At 36.4% G+C, this 19,623-nt stretch overlaps 1 protein-coding gene across 2 annotated transcripts in view; it reads left to right on the forward strand.

The window, feature by feature from the left end:
- Nucleotides 1–19,623, forward strand: part of astn2 (astrotactin 2) — a 339,835-nt gene that overhangs the window by 113,635 nt on the left and 206,577 nt on the right. For both annotated transcript variants that reach the window (XM_028462826.1, XM_028462827.1), the window contains exon 3: nt 1,632–2,058. In XM_028462826.1, the coding sequence (XP_028318627.1) occupies nt 1,632–2,058 (427 nt within the window). The remainder of the gene's footprint in view (nt 1–1,631; nt 2,059–19,623) is intronic.

The following is a 19,623-nucleotide window of genomic DNA, read 5'->3' on the forward strand; positions in this document are numbered from 1 at the left end:
TATACAGTATGTATTCAGCAGAAAAAAAGGTGGTTTTAGGGTGTGCATACATTTTAACTGAAGAAAAACAACAAGCAATCAAAACAGAAAAAAAAGACAAGACACCAAAAACTACAAATCATGAAAAAAAAAAAAATAATAATAATAATAAGATGATTGATTATTCAAAAAAGCAGTAAGTTTTTGACAGAATTTTTAAATGACCGTGGGAAATTCCATCTCCTAGGACCTCTAAATGTTCTACTAAATTGTGATGAGCTGAAAATGGAGAGTTTGCTGGTTCAGATAATTGATTATTAGCTATAAATAAATTATTTTAAAAACCAGAGACAAAATCTTTCTTCCGCAACTTTTTTTTACTTTAATTAATCGGCTCAAAGTAACATTTTCAACATAAGCAGCGGAAAATATTTAAAATTGAAAGTCGCACTTTTTTTTTTTTCCCCTTAAATCATTAGATACAGCAATGTTGACCCCTCCCCTTTTAGCTATGCTTTGAGTTCAAAGCCATTTGAGTGTCTGGAGTTGATTTTCAGTTTTATCTGTTGTTCTTGTTCATATGTGTAGATACGTGTGTGTGTGTGTGCGTGTGCGTGTGTGTGTGTATATATATGTATACTTAGTATATGTGCACATTCCTATTTTGTGACATCTTGTGGGTATCCAATATCTATTGCTTTGATTTGCTTAAGTATTTGTTTAACACTAATGTTGTTATTCCTACTATTACTATTATTGCTACTGTTATTATTCAAAGTTTTCTTTTGGTTTGTTTGGTTTGTCCCTGATTGTGTTGTTTTTGTGTTTTGTGTTTGTTGTTTTTTTGTGTGTGCACGTTATTACTGTGCCAAACGTGGAAAACTTTGTTATTTGAGTGTCAACAATGTGCAATTAAGAGTTTTGAAAATAAATAAATAGTTGAAAGTAGCAGTTACGTCTATTCACATATGTCTAAATCCAGAGGTGAAAGTCATTGAGTTGCTTGTATGGATACTTTTTTGAGTATATTTCGAAACCAGTTTTACTTGTACTTTGTATTAAGTACTTTTTAAAATAAGTAAAGTAATTAGATACATTTCTACACCCAAACGTTACTAAGTAAATTATTAAAAATAAAAATTATAATCAATGAACATTGTGAAACTACAAAAAAATGAAATGACCAGACAAAGAGTTCATAAATGTAGCTATACTTGGAGCCGTATGTGTGTGTGTATATATATATATATATATATATATATATATATATTTTTTTTTTTTTTTTTTTTCATTGGTGTTTTTATTTTTAAAAAAAAAAAAAAGTGTTCATTTTGACAAACCGTTATTTTATACAGATGCCTTTGTGGAAAATAAATTAAATTCCAATTGTGTAAGATTTGGTCTCCACCTTTTTAAGTTGAGATGTTTACTGTATGTAAGGGAACCGTGGCAAAATTTATCAAAAATAAACGTGGGGGGTGAAAGTAACTTGCAATATTTATTGCTTAAGGGAACAAAAAAATCTAACACTTATGGCTACATCTTAATATTTCTTTTTCAGGATCTCACAATTAATGGTTCTTCTAATTTGTTCTCTTTATGCCCTCACATTCAATGTTTTATATTTCTTTTCTGCTTTATTTGTTTCTCAGGGAGGCCTCATTGCTCTCCTCCTCCTGATTCTCCTCTTCACCCTGGTCTTGTACACCCGCCATCGATGGTGTAAGCGGCGCCGCGTTCCACAAAAAAGTGCCAGCACCGAGGCCACCCATGAGATCCACTACATCCCCTCAGTGCTGCTGGGACCCCAAGGACGTGACAGCTACCGGGGATCCAGAAACACCCACCACCAGCACGGCAGTTCCGTCATAGGAATGCCAATCCGTGAGACGCCCATTCTCGACGACTACGACTGCGACGAGGACGACGGAGGCGGACACTCGCTCAACTCCACACCCAACCAGCTCCACAACAAGCTGAACGATGGGAAGATCCTGGATGACTACGGGGTCGGCATCGGGGTGCACACGGACACCATCTGCAAAAAGGACAATATGAAGCATAATTGTGACAAACGAGGTAGGCTCTTCCCTCTAAATTCATTCTACTGGAAAAAACATAGCACAAATGCACAAAAGTGAGGATAATTATTAGTAGCAGGGAGATGAACAGCAAGTTGCTGGCTTTGCTTCAAACAGGTGAAAAACAGGAGGGTATCTGTGGTGCTCAGTGTGAAACATGGTTTGTACATCCGTTGAGCCGCGCGATGCCAGGGTTTCAGATGGTGGAGTCTGGACAGTTCAGTGTGGCACAGGCCAGAGAACACTAATGTTTATAGCACAGCATGTGTGTGTTGGAAATATTTTCTAATCTTCAAGTAATGAATTTAGATGTTTTAATAAATGAGGAAAATACGTAACAATTTTAGCTTTAATAGATTGACTTTAAGCTGCTGTGGTTGATAACGACGGCGTGTAGGCCTCATCGATCAATACTTTTAAATACTGGAGAATTTACTCAAAGGTTTAAATTGCCACTCACAAGTTTGTCAATAGCTGCGTTTCCATTACACTTGGAAATGCACAAAGTCTAAGTGTAGTGCCGATATATGGACTTTATTCAAGATAAAGGCTTTTTTTTAATTTTTAATTTTTATTTCTTTTATTTAGCACATTAGAGTAACCATTAAAGGAAAACAGAACAAAACATTCATCCGGATGTATGAATATACAACAACAACAACAAAGAAGTAATAATAATAATAGCATGTGCATGGGAGAGGTAGAAGCCAATAGGCTTACAAATAAAATATAATATAATAGTGCCTGATCAAATATCCTTACCCTAATATATCCTTATTGTTGTCATGCTTTACTGCTACTTACCCGTCCTGTACTTTTTGTTTTACTTGGTTGTGTACGGGTATATTTAAAGTTCAATAAATGTTAAGAGTTCTATTGGTGTATTTAATTTAAGTTCTAATATATACATTTATTTCATGAGTGTTTCAATTGTCTTTCATAATCAATGCGCCTTAAAAGAAGTATATCGGCCTCAAATAACGGCTTCCAAAATCGGCTTTAGATATCGGCCAATGGCTGAAATAAAAAAAAAAAAGTTGGTATCTGCATTGGCCTTTGAAAATCCCATATGGGTCGACCGCTATCTAAATGGCGCAATAAAAACTGGTGACGGAAACACCTGAATTTTCGAAAAAGCACTCAATTATCACTCAAAGGTTTTCGTGAGGAAGAATTTCAGACGTTTTGATAATAAAAAATGTGTCGCAAAAGCGCGAGGGAAGCACTTTTTTCACAAATATGTCACTTGACCACTTTTCTCTGAGAAAACATGGCGTGGTACGTGTAAACAGAAGAGGAGACCGGGACATTTCTTAGCATTATACTTAAAAATTATTACTGCCACATTAGACGTGAAACATCAAAGGAATACAGAGTTTTATATGGAGGTTCTGAGCGTCCGTCTTCCTCCAGCGAAGTCTCGCGGGATGAGATTTCACGGGAGTTACGAGGCTCCTCCTCAAAACAACGTTCAATTAAAACACGTTCAAAGAGCAACAAAGCTTTGTCGACATTTAGAATTATCACTTATTGTGCAAAAATCTGTAATGGATACCAGCTATTGACTCCATTTCAAACTATCGTTTGTTGACAAATGTTCATGTGAATTGAATTTCTGAAATGTTTTGTGCATTGCATTGTGGGATTGGGAATAGAGCTTTAAATGGGCTAACAAAAAAAGAACCGGCCTGAGGTTGACACATCACGACGCAAACCCGTCCAACCGGAATGATGACGATGTCTCTTTAAGCCTGAACCCATTTTAACCCGACACATCCATGACCGCGCATGCAATGATCTGATGAGCCACTTTAATATCAGCTTTATTTACTAGTCCTTCGTTCTGCATACAACTATAAACATGACAAACACTTTCGACACTTTGTGCATCTTTCTCACGCTAATTGAAACCTGACTATTTCTTTACCACGCTGGGTCCGAACCCGACTTGAGCCTGTGATTTAATGATCGAAAACCAGGTCGGGATCGGGCAAAGAATTCAAACTCTAATTGGGAATCCCGTAGATAAATGCAAGAGGGCCACAGAAACATAGAAGTGTTTTTACTTCTTTTTTGGCATTCCCTGTGATATGATGTCACTCTGGTTAGATCAAACTTAGTTTTAGTCAAAATGTAGTCATCAGGACTATTTTAGGTATAGTCTATTTTTAGTCATCTACATAGCATTATGATTTTATTCAGTTACCACTGATCAACCTGATATGGGATGGTAATAATATTTGTAAATACTCACAGATAGATTTAATGTGATCAATGTGTGAGAAATGTATGACAAAATTATAGTTTTGTTTTTATTGACAAACATAAATATATTTGGATAATTTTTGTGTTTAAAAAAAAATATATATATATATATATATATATATATATATTAGTCCTAGTCTAGTTTTTGTCTCTTGAATAAAATAGTTGACAAAATTCACAGTGCTAATCAACCACATCGATTCATTGAGTCAGTTTCAGGGGTCAAGTCACTCAGTAAAAATGTGTTAAAACAAAATACATTTCCATGAAAAACGAGTTTATTAAAGGTCCCATGTCATGCTATTTTTCACCCATCTCCATTTGTTCTAAGAACCCCAAAAACATAGTATTTGAGGTTTATTTTCCAAAACTCTCCTGTTTTCCAGAGTTTCAGCCTCTGAAAAGTCACTTTCTGAGCAACTCTACACAACCAGGCTGATTTGCGGCCTACTTTTGCATATTCATGAGTGGGCGTGTCTATAGACGGGACACTGATTTCCTCCTCCCCGCACGGTGACGTAGGGCCAGAGGACGGCCCGTCCTTCTCCCACCCGCCCCCGAGCTGAGCTCATGCTGCTTTATAAACATGAAACTGGGGGCGGGGCGTTCACCAGTACATACATAGACTGTAGAAAATACATACATAGCACTGCGCGAAGGACGCTGAAATGCTCACCTTTGTGGGCGTGTCTGTTTACATGTCAATCACGGCAGAAAACTTCCTGGAGGCGTGGCTTCTCCAGCTCAGTCGATTCGTCATCAAAGTGGGAACGCATCATCAAATTGGAGCGAGGTGTTTGAGCTCGCCCTGCAGTAAGAGAGGAGCAAATCACCCTCTAACTAATGATTGAGGGAATCAATGAAAAAAACACTTTGGGCATGTGTAGGAAGCCCTAATAGCACTTTAAAGTTGATTTAGCTTAACATGGGCCCTTTAATAGAATATATAACAAAGTTAAATTTACATTTTAAATATTATTTAAACTTTAAACAAAGCAAGCAATTGTCCAAGACTTACACCTGAATACATCCAAATAAAATATACAGTATATCGATCTTTTAAATAAATCATGTTTTATTTTTCCAATTAGGAAGGCTTTGGTGAATGCACTGAGGAAGCTTGCAGGGTTCATTTAATACCTTCAATAAGGTTAACCACTGCTCTAGACTGTAATAGTCATGCTCTATAAATAAAAAATTATGTGGCTTAACTCAAGCATACAAAGAAAGAAATCCACAAGGGAAAAGCTGCATGTATAATTAGCTCCACAGTATTGACCTCACTTATATACATCGACCTTTAAAGGTGAAGAACCATTTCAGCAAGCAAATGTATAAATGTTTCCGCGAACCACAAATATGTTTATTCGCCGTATACTGCAGAATTAGGACGACCTTTTTGACCTCCGCATGCAGGAGTTAAAAACTTTCAAACAAAGCAAAGCCTAATTTTAAACAAAAAGTGAAACCTGATGCAACAGTCCGAAAAGAAAAGGAACCGCTTTATGAGCAGTTGAAAATGTCAAATGCAGGGATTGGATTAGACACGAGGCATCAAGAAGCAGAGGCTGAGGGCAAAGAGGGCACAGCGCTTCCTGTCAAAGCTCGTCTCTATGGCGGAGAGGGCGCTTTTGTTAACAAATAATAGATACAACGTGCTTTTTCTTTTAGCTTGAACGACACTCAAAGTCGCAGCTTGCATATTAATAAGCTGCATAAACACACATTCTAATCCCTATGTGGACAGCAGTTACTCATATGGAAATATAGCAATTTATACTGTCAGCATTGATAACAATGGTCATACTCGGGCGTTTATTCTTAACGGTGTAACTGTATTCATACATTGGATTTGGGCTTTTTTTTTTTCTTCACAAGGTTGTAAAATGTACAAAAAGTTCTAGACTGCCAGCCAGTGTTGGGGTCAATTAAGTTGTAATTTAAAAAATCTGTTGCTGTTGTAATCGTAATGAAGTTATAATTGAGTTTGTAATTGTAATTGCCATGTAAATTCTATAAAAAATTTCAATTATAATTTAACACTAAATGTTACAGTTCTATGCACAGTTCTACACATAAGTAGTGAAATATGCTTCATATCAAGCTTTCCCCCATTTCACCATTTTAATAACATATACTGTAAATCTAGAGGTATACTGATTAAGCTTGGATGCCCACACCAATAATATTAAAACCTATATTTTCATTGATTAGGAAGCCTAACTAGGTAACCAGTAGATGAGAAAGAAATTAGACGATAGATATCAGTTTTTAGTATTTAGTATTAGTATTTTACAGCTAATTTAGGACCCGTTATCATTAGAGATGCTAACAGAAAGCTAACACAAGAGGAAAGTTAAAATGTACAAAGTGTCTATAGTTGCGGACCCGAACCTCAGACAAACGTGACTATAGTTCCGACACTTCCTGTGCGCATGCGCAGTTCCGTCAATGCCAGACTTTTCCTACATAAGCGTAACGTGCATGTACCTGTGCCGAGTGGTCTAAGGCGCTAGACTTAAGTATGTTTCTTTTTCGCTGACATGGGTTCGAATCCCACTCATTTTAACATATTTAACACGACAAATTCCACCTTTAAAAAATGCATACTGTATACGAAAAAAAAGAGAAACATTTTAGGGTATTTCCTGGGTTAGGGTCAAAATAAAACTGACAAAACTATAGCGAGAAGAATCCGTGTATCATTCGTTCATTAGTTTTTCATTATGTGACAAAAACATGAAAAACGAAAAAAAAAACACTTATTTGATATTTGTTTCCAAAACCAAAATGAAAAAAACAGAAATTGCCTAGTTTTTCAAATTCAAGCTCTTTTGCTTCGGTACAGAAAACGAAAAACGGAAAACGAAAACCTTTATTCGTTTTCTCCATTACCGATTGGCCAAAGTACGTGACCCGGAAGTGAAGCGTTACAGATTCCGAGATATTTTTAGCTTTGCAACACTTAGGAGTCTCTAAATCCTCCCAAATGTCCGTGAGGAGGTTCTGTGCCCAACACCAGCTAAAGCGAAAAGGACACGTTTCTGATGCACAATTGGAAGCAGCGATTTTGTCATGCCAAACTGCCGTTAGCATAGCCGTTAGCGTCGGATGAGAGTACACTTCCGTGTCACGTACTTTGGCCAATCGGTAATGGAGAAAATGGATAAAGGTGTTCGTTTTCCGTTTTCTGTACGGAAGCAAAAGAGCTTGAATTTGAAAAACAAGGTGTTTTCCGTTTTTTCATTTTGGTTTTGGAAACAAATATCGTGTTTTTTTCGTTTTTCATGTTTTTGTTACATAATGAAAAACGAATGAACAAATGATACACGGATTTAGAAGGACTGGTCGGCAGGGACGGAACTACCGGTATTCAGTTTACTGCGGACACATGCGCACAGGAAGCACCGGGATTATAGTCAGGATTGTCTGAGGTCCGGGTCCGGACCAATAGCAACAGCCTATAATGTAATCGGTTATTGTTTTCTGGCTCAGTAATTGTGTTTAACTTTAATTGAACTTTAGTGATTGAGAATGTAATTTGTGATTGAATTTCTGAGGACGAAAATAATTGTAATTGAACTTGGGTATTTGAAAACATAATTGCAACTGAAAATTGTAATTGACTCCAACCCCCGGTGCTAGGTATAGCCTTGCATTCAGTTTGGTATCACATGAGTGTCACTTGACCAATATCTAGAATAGATCATTGTGTTTTCAAAGTGTCAGATTTCCTGTGCAGAGTGAGAATGATTACTGTTACATTCTCATAAAGCGTGCCTCCATATGTGAAAGGTAATGAGGTTTATATGCAGAGCTCCTCAGCTTCTCTCTCAATTAAGATGTGTATTCATATGTCGGTAGTCTGCAGTAATATAGCTCTGATTAAGGCTGTGTAGGGCAAGGAACAGCCACAAGCAAGAGAAACGTCTGTAGAGAGGATTTATTTATACATATTATATTATACATATATTTATATGTTCGTTTGTGCTGGTGAAACAAGAGCTGGATTTTCCTGCTAAAACACTGTTTTTCCATGATGTCAGATTTTTTAATGTTTACATTATTACATATGACGAGACCAAAAATAGAGAAGATGCAATATTTTTTCCGATCTACAAAACAATAGTTACCTGTTATTACCTGCTTGCTTTGAAATGCAACCATTTAAAAAACATTTTTTGGCTTTTTTTTTTTGTTTTTCTATATTTACGCCATTTTTTTTTTTTTAAAGCATTTTACTGAATGTACCCCTAAGAACTCAAATAGTTTGTTCATAATATCAGAGAATATTGTATATATGCATATTTTTAAATATTTGCTTTATTTCTATTTTTTTCTATATTTAGAGGCAAAAAGATGCAAGGTTTTTTTGGTTTTTTTTACTAGTTTATGAACCCTCAACAGACATTGTGTGATTATAATTAAAAAAAAAAAAGAAACATCAAATGTCCAGACAACAATAGAATGCATCACATCATAGCCAACCAATCAGATTAAAGGTAATGCACAGCGCCAAAACGGCATTGAATGGAGGTTATTTATATATTTAGCTATACTTAGAGCCTGAGAGTTTTTGTTTATATTTTGAATTGAATTTATTGGTATTATACATTTTGACTAACTTTTTTTTATTTTATAAAGATGCCTTTGTGGTAAATAAATGTTCCTTTTTAAGTTAATACATGCAATGTTTACTGTTTGCAAGGGAACCGAGGCAAGATTTATTAACAAAAATTTAAAAAAAGAAAGAAACTGGTAGCTTTTACTTTGAGTACTATATAATAATAATAATAATAATAATAATAATAATAATAATAATGTATTTTACGTATGATTTACTTGTACTTGAGTAGAATTTCAATCAAGTAGCAGTAATTCTACTTGAGTACAATATATCACTACTTACTCACTTATACCCCTGGCTGCCACTGCCCTCAATAATAATTTCAAAAATAATGGAATAGATTGAGACTATCTTCTCCCAAGGATAGTCCTTGATGCATTTTTAAATCGACCTCGTAATCAATCTGACATTTTCCTAATACACCATTCTAATGATTTTATGTGATGTCGCTGCCTTCCCACCTGCTCTCTGCATGAATCCCTGACATTTGAATACGGAGTGATTTCCTTTTGTCCCACCTGTTCGGCTCAGTCTGGCATTTCAAAAATACCCAAATGCCTTTCATCCTATTTTAATGCACACTGGTAGATATGGTACTGTAACCCCCATTCAGGTGAACCCCATCCTATTTCCGCTTTAGCTTTACATGCCTGTGGCAGAGCGCAACATTACATCAGCTTTTGTTACTCAGACAAGTAAACAAACCAGGCTCTGCCCGATGCATTATTCAGCAACCTATTAGTAAATCATTGCCTGAAGAAAATATTTTTGGCACCACTAAAAGAGAAGATGATCAATTAATGATTGATTTAATTAAATTTGGTTTTTCAGTGAAGCATGAATGGTGTTTAATATTGAATAGATGAACACTGGCTGAACAGTGTTGTTTTAAGTAATATTTGGCTTACTCTCCCTCGCTCATTCACTGCTAAATTATGGATTTAATAATACCAATTTGTTTAAACTGCAACTCCATGCCACATTAGGACACATTTAACAAAGTATTACATTTTTCAAATCTATGAAATATTGTAATAACTTCATCTGCGGTGACCAACACGGTGCCTGCGGGCCCCAGGTAGCCCGCATGGACCATGTGAGTAGGGTGAGTATTGGCAAGGATGTTGCAATACGATACTTGGGTCACGATACTTGGGTCACGATACTTGGGTCACGATGCTTGGGTCACGATGCTTGGGTCACGATGCTTGGGTCACGATGCAATATTTTCGCGATATATCACAGTGTTCTACCCAGTTAATATCAAATTTAAGCATAGAGATGAAAAATCAAATTGGAGTATATGTTCTTCAGGAGATATTGATCATTCAGAGGACAAAATTGAGTTATAACTATTTGCTTCAAAACATTTTATTTATTATTAGTGTTTTTGCACATTTTCACTGAAAAAAAGGAAAATGCAGTGTGCAACACTGCCATCATAAAATAAAGTGCAACACGTTTATTTTCACTGAAACTACTGTGTAGAAGTCTCAAAGTAACCATGACAAGATAATGGCGCCATTGTAACAGCACCCTGATTTACTGACAATGCACAAAAATAAGAATTATAATTTCTCCTTTTGTGTCAGTTTAAGCACTGATCTATGGAAGCCCATTTCAGCCACAAAAAAAAAAAAAAAAAAATCACTAAGAAGTCATAACTATGAGAAAGAAAGTCATAATTATGAGTTAGTAAAGTCATAATTATGAGATAGAAAGTCATAATTATGAGATAGAAAGTCATAATTATGAAAAAGAAAGTCATATCTATGAGTTAGTAAAGTCATAATTATGAGTTAGTAAAGTCATAATTATGAGAAAGAAAGTCATAAATATGAGAAAGAAAGTCATAATTATGAAATAAAGTCAAAATTATGAGATACTTTAACACATTTACAGCAGCTCACGTGGTGAGTAGCTGATGCTGAGAGATGGCTGATAAGACTATTAAAGCCCCGTCTAAAGTAGTTACAAATGATGAAATACTTTGTTTGCTTGTAAATTCACATGGAATTGTGCTGAGTAAACTCACTCTAGAAAGGATGCCAAGCAAAAAGAGGCTCTGGCATTGAAAGGGTAAAACTGATGTGGCTGAAGTAGCACAAATGGAGACTTCTGGTCAATGCCATTGGTGGATGTACCAAAAATGTTGCCATCTCATAATTATGACTTTACTAACTCATAATTATGACTTTACTAACTCATAATTATGACTTTACTAACTCATAATAATGACTTCACTAACTCATAATTATGACTTTACTAACTCATAATTATGACTTTACTAACTCATAATTATGACTTTCTCATAATTATGACTTTCTCATAATTATGACTTTCTCATAATTATGACTTTCTATCTCATAGTTATAACTTTCTTTCTCATAATTATGACTTTTTATCTCATAGTTATAACTTTCTTTATCATAATTATGACTTTTTATCTCATAATTATGACTTTCCTTGGTGATTTTTTTTTTTTTTTTTTAGTGGCGGAAACGGGCTTCCATACTGATCTGAGCAGATTATATGAAAATAAAATGCCTGTGCCTGTACATAAATATTGCAGGCATTACCATTACATACAGCCATCATAAAATCAAGTGCATCAAATAACCATTGAAACACATTGAAAGCATTGCAACCACCACTGAAATATTGCACAAATACACACAAATATTGATCAAATATCAAAAACAAAATTAAAAATAAATAAATAAATAAAAAAATCGATGTAAAATCTGCACTCAAAAAATCGCGGTATATCTTGAAATCATTTTTTTTTTCCCACCCCTACATGTGAGGTGCCCTCAGACCTGTTGATTGAGACAAAAGTAAAACAGATAGGATTGTTTTAATTGTGATGTTAAAAAAAAAAAAAAAAATACAATTACAAAAAAAAGTAGAGTTTTGTAAAATCTTACATTATGTTTTGAGTTAAGGTTTTTCAGGAAAACTTTGTCTGAATCAACAAAACTCTAACATATATTTAAAAAAAAGAATACATAATTAACTTGCTGGAATTATTAATAGAGTAGCTAGTATTTTACCACTTTTTTTAATTTTTTTTTTAAACCTGCTTTTATTCCTTTACGCCCATTGTTGCAGATTTGTTTTAAATGTCAAGTACATTATAAATAAAATGTTGTGCCATTAAATGTATTATTTAGTAATGGCAAATAAAATAGGAATATGATGGTTCCCTATGAAATGTTTAAAAGTGGCAATTTGAAAATGAAACAATGGCATAAATTACGGTAAGAGAAATAAAGTGTATTTCTTACCTTTAAGTGGATGCTGTCTTCCTTCATTATTTTTTTCCTCTAGTTAAAGTGAAAGTCAGAAATAGTAGTAGTGTTGCAGTGTATATCAAACTTTGAAGTAGCTCACGGTTTCAGAAATATTGATGACCCCTGGTTTACATTAACATTAACATGCGCCGCATACTTGCTCTGGTTACTGTATGTCTCAAGAAACATTGGATTTGCCAAGAAAACAGCTATTTAACTGTTTTTAGCTGAGAAACTCCAATAATAATAGTTGATGTTGCCATTCTTCACTCAGAGCACCACTCGAGCACAGAAACATGTGTTTTCCCTGTAACCATGTGGCAGGAAGCTGTGATTAGTGATCACTGTGCTGGCAAACTCGACTGTGAAATGTCAGTGTAAGAAGTTCCTGCAGGCTTACAGCAACGCTGGGAACATTGTCCACAGCGTAAAATCCATCCCGTTATTTTTCTTCTGTTGCCATTTGCTCTCCGTAGGGTAAACCTCCTAAACCATACAGGGAGAATGATGGCATGGTAGAAGTAATTCACCATATTCACATACAGTATCTAACTATATCACATTATTATTGGTTTCTACTAGGGATGTAACGATTCACTCAACTCCCGATACAACTCGATTCACAATACTGGGTTCACGATACGATTCTCTCATGATTTATTTTACAAAATGGGACTGTAGACAAATGATGACTGAAAAATATTCCTTTATTCTTTTTTGGGAAAAAAACTAGAAAATACTGTACTATTTTCCTTTTATTTTTCATTGTCAAAAGAATCCTTTGATAAACTATTCAAAACAATGCAATTTAACGAAAAATAAATTTTGAATAAAATAAATAAAGGAATAATACAAATGAAGAAGAAGGGGTCTCAAACTCATTTTAGTTCAGGGGCCAAAAATTAACCAGTTTGACCTTAAGTTGGCCACAGATTTTCGGTGGGAGATAAAGCAAATTCAACATTAATGTGCCCTGATTTGCTCTTTTATGTATAAATTAGGGGTGGGGGAAAAAATCGATTCACATAAGAATTGCAATTCTAATCATCCACAATTATGAATCGATTCATGAACTTCAAAAATCGATTTATATATATATATATATATATATATTTTTTTTTTTTTAAGAAAAACTTGGATTCATAAGATCAGCTTAGAGTCTTTACTCAGGAAACACTGTAAACTGAACATACAAATACATATTAGTGTTCTTAAAAATAGAAAATACCACTAGACAAAAAGTCCACTAGCTTCATGCTAATGTCTATGGGAAAACCCATGTATATGCTCATGCTAACATAGCCCAAAATACAAGAACTTAGTTAGTAGAGACAACCAGGCCATGGGCTTTCAAGATGGCGACTTCCGACTACGGCAACAGTGTTGGGTCAAAACACACAAACTCACCCAGACCTTTACAGTCTGACACAATCTCACCAGGAAACAAAAGTGATTCCAACTTACAATGTATTACATAGATGGCACAAGGAGTGTGTGTGTGTGTTTGTTTAGCATGAATAAATGTTACCTTTTGTCTTAATTTTGCCTTTGTGTGATTACATCATTGGAATCAGTTCATTTAAAATTATCTTATACAAGATGTATTGTTTTGATGCCATGATTTGCCTTAACACACTGCATTGTATCAATTTTTGAATCGAGAATCGTTTGAATCGAGTATCAATTTTGAATCAAATCATGACCCTAAGAATCGTAATCGAATCGTGAGACACCCACATCCTAGTATAAATGATAAATAAATAAATGATAACGTACGAGAGTATATTTGTTCTTCACTTAAATTGCCTTGATTTGGGGAACTTTGTGAAATTTTGTCGAATAATTTGAGTTCGTTCAACAATTTGAGATTAACAATGAGTGCCGTCATCTGACGTAAAAGCTAAAAAAACTGAGCTCTCCAAATAATGTGGATTTAAATTGAATTTTTGTATTTGGAGGGACTGAGATATCTACATGATGCTCTAAAGGGCCGGATTTGGCCCCCGAGCCTTTAGTTTAACACATGGGCCTCAGGCCATGTACGATTCCATTAAATGTTGGAGGGAATCCCAACCAATACTAATACTGGATCAGTTGGAGAAATCGAAAAACCCCTATTTCTCATCATTGGCAAAACTTAAAAATGTCGTATCGGTTTATAATTGACCAATCTTTAATAAATTTGACTCAATTATGTGGGTGGGACAGGGAGGAGCGACTCAAAGTAGGAATTGTAAAGGGTGGGGAAGAGTTGATTATTGTAAAGTGAGAGTGAAATGTGATGTTGTAGTTGTGCTTATTGTGTTGTGTAATCAAGCCAGTCTGGTGACCAGTGTGAGGCTTAGGTACAATGGTGGTGGCTGTGGACAGGGGGAAGGAGTGAGTGGTAATACCTAGAACAGGTATTTGGGATCAACATGTCTAAGGTTAAGCCTAGTATGAGTTTTATCCCACAGCCTAAGTCCTAAGACCCGAAGATGCAGCCAGGCCAGCAGCAGTTGGGTTGGTTCTTCAATTACCCCACTAAGTTTCATTTGGATCGGATCCTGATTGCGCATTTCATCGCTTTTTTATGAAAACATGGATGCACCCATACATTTGGACCTAATGCATAGTTATTAATGGGCATACACTTTCTTACAAGTGTAAAGCACTCATACATCACCCCACCATTGCAGTACCCCATATTACATTGTCACCTAAATACTAGATTTGGGTTATTTCAAATTCTTTAAATCCATCCTTTAGTTTTCAATTTGTTCTCAGACAAATAAATACTCCATGGTGAAGGTAGTGATCATGGTACCTTGATCTGGCAAAGAGGAGATTTGGGCTTGGCGGTGGTTTGCGGTATTTTACACTCTCTATAGATAGTCACCTAACAATGACACGTTTAGATGTCACCCTGCTCCAACACACCTGTCTGTTAAAGGTGACATTATGCTAGAAAATGTGATAACAAGACCCCCAGGGAACAATCTAAAACCTGCAGGATTTCTGTCCTTTAGGACTATGTTAGGAAAAACCTTGCTCTGATTTATGTTTTCACTGTAAGATAAATGCAGAGAATCTGAGCTCAAGGACACGAAGCCAACTCGGAAATAACTTGCAAACACGACACGATACAGCAAAGTTATACAAACACCCTACAACCGATTGCGTTCTCACATTTTCACGCCCCGACGATCTGTCAACACAAAATGCAGAGAATCTTGACAATGGCCACTGAACTGATCCTAACAGTAATCACAAGCCATTCATGGCCATGTCCATGCAGAGGGACTCTCTTCTATTGCCATTCCTATCGGATGGACACGTCTGAGAGTGGACAATGCAGCACGATGCAGTCGGCGGGCACAGTTTACCCATAAGAAATAGTGTTTTTCTCTCTTTTGGTTCATTCTCACTCATTCATGAGGAAGCAGCAAGGCAGCAAACTTCAAGGTCACATTCTTTTCTCTTATTCTGAAGGGAAAGAGCATTGTCATGTACCACAATTGTAAAAAAAAACTAGCAGGGAAACAATCTATCCATCTATCCATAGTTACACCCTGGATGGCTCATTCGTTTATTACAGTGGTTCTCTTTGGCTCAAGTACCCCCTTTTTCCAACTACAACAAGGATGTCAAACTCATTTTAGTTCAGGGACCAAATACAGACCAGTTTGATTTCAAGTGGGCCACATATTTTTGGCAGGAAAAATTGCAATTTCAACATTAATGTGCCCTAGTTTGCACTTCCAGGTATAAATCAGGGTTCTCGCCAGCACTATTGAGCGTAGGGGCACCAGTTGTTGTAATTTTGCTCCCCTACGGAGCGATGGCGGCCCCAACGCTCCATTTTCAGCAACGTAGGGGAATTTTTTTTTTGTTTTTAGGGGGCCAGGGAACCGCGTATGTAAGCATACGCAGTTCCTAGGACCAGCGGTGCAAGGAACCCTATCGTAATCGTTCCGATTATTATTACAGTTACCTTTTATAGTTCCTTTGGTAAAAGTATAGCTGCAGGCTAAACCGTGCAAGGAAGGGCGGTGCCCTTTGGTGGATGGGTCCAAAACCCCCAGGGGACCTTGGACACAAAAATTCACATATCTCCGCCAGCAGGTGGCGCCATAACAAAGATCAACATGTTTTGGCCCATAACTCTCACACCGTTTGTTGCACATTTAAAACCTTCATATCTACAGATTCCTTGAATAGCGCTGAATCACCTGGGCATGGCCATGCCCATTTCCACCTAAACTTTTGTTGGAGCAAAAAACACGAACTGGCGCATATCTCGGTCAAAACAACACCAAATCTGAGATCCCGAGTTGGCATGTGACCGTGAGGGTATGCGCCAAATTAATTGCAAAAACATTTTGGCCTCTAACGTTCACAATTTAATTCACATCTTCATAAAATTCATATCCACATGTTCCCTACATAGAGTCACAGCTTCTGACATAGGCCACGCCCACTCCCTTACTCTTTGTAAGTTGCTACACATCAAATACCTACTTTTTTTAATTCCTCTTTGGGGTTTTGTCCAATCAGCGTGAAACTTGGCACGTAGAGTCTTCAGTTGGATCTGATCTAAACTTCAGCAAAAAAAATTAGTTTGGGCAAAACATGTGCAAAATTTTAACGAGTAACGTTTTCTAGCTAGCTATAAAAATGCGACCTGTTGCATATCTTGGTCAAAATAATTGCTGTTGAGTTCCTTGGTTGCCATGTGACTGTGGGGGTATGATCCAAATTTGAATAAATTAGGCCTCTAGGGGGCACTGCAATTATGAGAAATTTATATCTCCTAAATGGCACAACCGATTTTTACCAAATTAGGTGGGTATGACCTTGGTTCGCTCCTGGGACCGTATCTCGAAGTTAATCGCGATTGGTTAAAGTGGGCGTGGCTTATTACTACACAACATATAAATAAACAAACCTTTATTTCAGCCGAAGTATTATGTGGGGGGCTGTGAAATTTATAGGGTAACTATAGAAGAGCACACAGATCACCCATACCAAAAAGTGCACCATTAGATGGCGCAATAATGGGTGCAAACACATTTTGGCCTGTAACTTTCACACTTTAAATCACATCTTACAAAACTTTCTATCCCCCTGTTCACAGCAAATGGCACGTTGGCCTGTGTCCTGACGCTCGCCACAAGTTCGTCATCCATTGTTACGTACTTCCACAGGCTCCGCAAAACCTGTGGGCCGAGTCGCGCGGGAAGGCTTGGCCCCCTTTCATAACTGCTTGCAGTTCTAGTTTTCTTTTGTAATCGGTGCCGTTGTAATAATTGTTGCACACTTGGACACAAAAGGAACTTCCAGGCATGCACGGGTTGTTTTAACCCTCTTTTTAATCTGCATAACTGAGAAACACATCAGCCGTGCTCTGTATTTAATACAGGCCTTTCGATTTCCCGTCAAAGACCCCTTCCGCCATTTAGCTGCTCGCGATGCTGCCTGTGTGCATCCCCCACTTGGTAACCGTAATCACCGTCTAATATAAACGTGTGCTTCAACAGGGACGTAGCGTGTAGCGGCACATGAAGTTGTTCGTCATGTTTACAGCCCAAAACTGATCATTCTACATGCGTTCAGATATGAATACCATCTGGTTGAAACGTGTTCAGGCCGGGGTCGTCTTTTTTCGACCTGATTAAAGCTCTACAGTGTACATCCTCCGTCTGTATGTGTGCGCGCGCGTCCTCCTTCACTAAATTTGGCCCTCAAAGAGTTATACATTTAAAAATGTTCCGTGCCGATGGTGCTTGCTCACGCGCCACACGATCCCCCTATGCTGTGAAAAATTCCAGGTGAGAACCTTGTAAACCAACAATATCCAAGTATTAAGTGACCTTAAACTTAAAATTCACTTGCATTTAGTGATGTCGAAATTCAAAAAATTGTGCGATTAATTAATCATGCTCTGTAATGAATAATTCTAATCTGTTTTTTTAATCTCACCTAAAAATTGCTGATAAATGCCCTCAACTTCAGGTATTTTCAATTCATATACATTATTGTGGCAGATCAAAGCATTGATATATAACTAAGAGGTTTTATAAAGTCATTTATTACTATGAAAAAACTGCTATAGAGCCTAATTAATGTACCCCCATTTGAGAAACACTAATTTATTTCACACATTTTTTACCGGCATAAAACAAACCCAAACGCACACACACGTACACACAATCATTTCCAGGGAAAACACTTGGTGAGAACATTTACCTCTACTCAGAGGCATTTATTTTTGCACACAATATGATTTTTAATTATTGTTGCATAGTTTTTTTTTTTTTTGCCTAAAGTGAAAAACAAACACCTGACCTAAAACAAACTTTTTTGACAAGCATGTCACTAGAAAATCATCTAGAGCCTGAGGGACAGTAAATCATTTTTTCTCTTTTTTTCTCCCAATTTTAATATTTAGAGCTTCAAATTGGCTTTCCTGTTGTCTTTCTCCGTGGGAATATGCTATTTATGCTGAATGCAATTACTTAGAGTATTTTTTATGGTGTAAACATAGCAAAATGCCTGAGGCTAGATGTGTAACCTGCTGTGACTGTGGTGCAGAATAAAAGTATAAGTGGGAATTAATTTTACCTAAAAGCAGACAAAGGAGAAATGTTCACTTTGGCAAAGATTCCTCAGTACATTTTTAAGTCACTGACGTTGAACAACGCGCCTCAAACTTAAACAGAAAAAAGCTTGAAATACTTAAAAAATTACTGAAGTTATGTTTTAGCCTTTGGGAAAAGATATTATTTAGACTATTTGTAACAAACTTAGTCTTGATGCTAATGTGTGTTTTTAGAGAGGCAAAGATTACAGAGTGGATAGATTATCTATACTGGGGTCACCAACACGGGGCCTGCAGGCCACAGGTAGCCCGCATGGACCATGTGTGAGGCCCTCAGGAGCTCTAGTCACCAATGAGCTCCATCTAAAATCTGATTTTCTTTCCAGGATTCTTACTCACAACGATAAATAGATGTAGTTATACTAATTAAAGTTAAACATTGCTAATAAAGTTTTAGTATTAAATTAACCATCTTTAAATGTTCATTTTCACTGAAACACTGACAAATGTTTTTTAAATGTTTCAGGTCTGGTGTATGGTTAGTGAGATATATATAATTGATATATTTTTAAAAACACGAGGTGCATTTTCTATAGAATTTAATGAAAAGGAAACAATTGGATAAATTAGGAGAAATAGTGTTTCATGTTGAAACCTCAACATTTCCTACCTTCCTTTGATATGTCAAGGTTTCATTTTTTCAGATAACTGTTTTTCAGGAAATTTTCTTTGATCTCCTGACATGTTTCGACTGTCAACTGCCAGTCTTCTTCAGAGGCGTCTGCTGATCACTTTGAT

The sequence above is a fragment of the Gouania willdenowi genome, chromosome 12 (genome assembly GCF_900634775.1).
Source record: "Gouania willdenowi chromosome 12, fGouWil2.1, whole genome shotgun sequence".
In the NCBI taxonomy this organism is placed as follows: Eukaryota; Metazoa; Chordata; class Actinopteri; order Blenniiformes; family Gobiesocidae; genus Gouania; species Gouania willdenowi.